This window comes from Corvus brachyrhynchos, unplaced genomic scaffold (genome assembly GCF_000691975.1).
Source record: "Corvus brachyrhynchos isolate BGI_N302 unplaced genomic scaffold, ASM69197v1 scaffold44, whole genome shotgun sequence".
Lineage (NCBI taxonomy): Eukaryota > Metazoa > Chordata > Aves > Passeriformes > Corvidae > Corvus > Corvus brachyrhynchos.
In genome coordinates this window covers 488,940-492,425 of record NW_008238359.1, presented here as the reverse complement: position 1 = coordinate 492,425, position 3,486 = coordinate 488,940, and the positions used below count along the sequence as shown (strand labels likewise).

The 3,486-nt window shown below is 42.3% G+C and overlaps 1 protein-coding gene across 1 annotated transcript in view; it reads left to right on the top strand.

Moving 5' to 3' along the window:
- RHNO1 (RAD9-HUS1-RAD1 interacting nuclear orphan 1) overlaps positions 1 to 3,480 on the top strand; it is a 4,627-nt gene extending 1,147 nt beyond the window's left edge. The window contains exons 2-3 of the mRNA XM_008634941.2: positions 290 to 558; positions 2,742 to 3,480. Of these exons, the coding sequence (XP_008633163.1) occupies positions 391 to 558; positions 2,742 to 3,392 (819 nt within the window). The 5' untranslated portion in view covers positions 290 to 390 and the 3' untranslated portion in view covers positions 3,393 to 3,480. The remainder of the gene's footprint in view (positions 1 to 289; positions 559 to 2,741) is intronic.
- The last annotated feature ends 6 nt before the right edge of the window (positions 3,481 to 3,486 follow it).

Below are 3,486 nucleotides of genomic sequence, written 5' to 3'. Positions count from 1 at the left end.
ATTACAAACCACAGTGAATTAAAAAAAAGAAAATAAGTTTTTTTGGTTTTTTTTTCTTTTGATAGCTGACTTGATATAGCTGGATCAGGAGGTCAGCTGCTCCCATTCCTGCAGTGCATTTCTAAATCTACCTGAAAACTGACAAAAGGTTCAAGAACTACTGTTGGGAAAAAATCTGCCTTGAGATGTGTACAGTGTGCTGTTGCATAAATGTTTTGCCTTTGTTAAAGGCTAGATCTGGTATTTCCAAACAAGTCTGTCTTCAAATCCATTTGTTTGCCTTCTACAGATTCGAGAGCACTTTAGCATCTCCTCGGGGTGCTTCCTTCTTTCTTCAATTAGCTCCAACAAGCATCATGAGGTTTCTAAGTAGTTTTACCACACCTTTTGATGCCTCCGAAGAAGAAGTGTACCTACAAGGCCAGGAAGGCAGAGCTGGTTTTCCTTGAGAGGCCACGGGCAGGACCCATCCATTGTTATGAAACTCCACTGCATTCGGCCGAGAATCCCAGACGTGTGCCTACAAAACCTGTGGACCAGAACACCTCTGCTGCCTGGGTTGGTATAAATTATCTTTTCTCCAGCGTCTCACGGCAACAGGTTTCAAGTTTCTCCTGAACGTCCTAACAGAAAGTTACCTGTTCTGGATATGGAAAATCAGTAGTGCAGACCTGAATTCCCTGTATCAGCCTAAAGCATAAATAAGTGCTTGAGTTGCTTCACATTCTAAGAACAAGTACTAAGGTCTTGGTTATTTGAAGACATGAACTGTGGGCAGTCTGTACTGGTTGATGACTGTTTGTCTTCTAGAAAAAAAATTCCCATCAGGAAATCACTGTTTTCCTAGGCAACTGAAAACCCTGCACATAATAAACATTAGGGGAGATTTTTCTTATTGGCTTGCTGTTTGAAATAACTGCTGAACTCTAAATGTTACATGTTAAAGTACTGGGTGCATTGTTTAAGTCTGACACTGCTAAATTTAGAGAACATAGGTTTTCATTTCAGAATTATTTGTTCTAACCTGCCCTCTTTTCCATTCTCTGTGTTTTGAATAGTTTCTCTCCATACCAATCTTCTGATGGGTTCCTTTTCTGTTTGCAGTGTCCTAAAATCCTCCTTATGTTGTGTAATGTAAAGATTTATTTTTTTAAAGCAAACAGCTGCAGCAAAGACAGACTGTTCCTATACAACAGCAGTCATCACCTAGGGGAACTCTGTTTAAACATTATTGCTGCTTGACTCTGCTCTTCACAAAGCAAGCTCAGGAAGTGTGGTTTCAAACCTGCATGAAACATTCCTTTGTTCCTGTTGACCTGGAGGTATTTTTGTGATGTCTTAACCTTGAAGTAGAATATCTTCAATTTTTTCCTCTTTTTTTTTTTTTTTCCCCACATGCTTGAGGCAGTTCGCTCTATAGTTTCTTAATCACTAAGTAAAATAACTGCTGTGAATAAGCATTCTTTTTGCTTGGAAGAGGTGGAAACATCCACACTGGTAGCTCTTTGATTCCAAAAATACAATGATTCTAAAATTTTTTTGAAGCTACCAGCACTGAAACTGTTAGATATTTTTCAATTTGGAAACTGTGGTAGGTTTGTAACTTCTGGAGGCATCCTCTGCAGAGTGTCTGTCAACTTCCTTCAGTGGAAACTGATTTTCTGCTCCTCTCTTTTTGGCATTATCTAACCTCTTCACACCTTTTCCACTGCTAGGTTCCCACATAGGTAAAACCTACCCTACATGTTCTCTGAAGCTAGGAAGCCATATCCTTAAAACCAGGGAGTATGTTAGGTATGTGCCAGGATACAGTTATTACAGAATCACTTCTCTTTTCCTGCACAAAGGCTTTGCATTCAAACAGTTCAGCTGACAGCAGCCAATTGCCATCCTTAGTTAAATTGTACTCAGTTTTTTGAGGAACTAGGTAGTAACTTAGGAATGCTGAAGGAGATCTATAGTTACCAAAGCAAGAACTGAGTTTGGTCTGCTCTTGGGAAAAGCAAATTGGAATCTGAAATGGAGTCTGACTCTTTTGTTGATAACCAGGAAGACAAAGAACATTGTAATAAAAGGATTTCCAGGGTTTGAGTAAGAGTCCAGAATCATTCAAAGAAATACAGACTGTTGAGCTTGGACCATCTCTATTACAGAAAGTTGATTGTAGAAGTGGGTTTGGGGTGATCTGTTACTCCAGAATGCAGAAATTAACTATGTTTTGAAACAAAGCTGTTTTGGGAAGATTTTGAACACCATATTAACATAATCTAAGGGGATTGAGCTAAGTGGACATTCTTTAATCATTTCATGCTGCTCTCTCAGTTCAGCCTCTACTTCTTTAGGGAGGCTGAGGATTTAGTTCATTGAATCTATTTGAATTATGCTAAGACACAGAAAGAAGAAGGATCCATTCTGAACTTTCTTAAATCTGCAGGGGTTCCAGGAGTAGACACCACTTAGATTTCCTTTAAAACCCAAATCTTGAGTTCTTTATGAGTTGCTAGAGAATAGCTCACTTGCACCCCAACGACTTTCCAGAGAAGAGTGGCAGAACACGATGTTGAAGCTCAGAGGTATCTCTTGCATAGTAGATAACTTTGTTAGTGACTCATGTGCTTCGCTGCAGAACAGATTACCCAATGAACACAGTGAAAAATGGTGGGGAAGTAGAATCAGGTAGGCATTACTTGTCTGGAGGAAAGGGTTGGGTTTTTATCTTATTATTATGTCTTTCCCTTCAGGTGTGCCCACAATTTGACACAACTAAGTCAGTGGTGTTGAAAGCATGCCAGAAGAAGCATCGTGGTCCTCACAAGCCCTATAATCATGATGCCAACCACAGTTCATTTCATGCAGGAGGAGCTTGTCGAGGAGCTGTAGCCTGCAGATTTCCTCCTTTAACTTTTGAGAATCCATCAGGACATGCAATACCTCAGTTGGATGATCCAAATCGCCTGAGAAAGAATGCACAATGCTCTCACAACCAGCCTAAGAAAGGGGCAGCAGCAAACGCCAGCATCGAGGTGAAGAGTCCAGATAACTGTGGAGAGCCTGCTCCCCAGCCTGTGGAGCAAGAAGTCCTTAGTCCACCAGATGCAGAGGCTGCACAGGCTTCTTCCCCAAGGAATGGGAGATGCAGCAACACTCTGTCACAAAGTAGTCACGCCTGGCATCCAGAAAAAGAGCTGGCGTTTGGTATTGAGCCCTGTGGGAGACGGGAGTCGGCAGCAGTACTGGTCACTGATACTCCCGAGCACGAGTATGGAATAAAGGTCACCTGGAGACGGCGGCCTCACATAATGAAGTACCTGCGGCAGCAAGGGAAACTGAGCGCTGCTGATATTCTGGTGAAAGCAAACATCGAGCTCTCGAGGAGACAGGCCCACGCCTGACCTGGCGGGCGCAGCCGCTCTGCTGCGTGCAAGGACACGCCCGAACAGACGATGTCGCTTCGGGGGCTGAACAGGAGACGTGATTTTAGCTAGG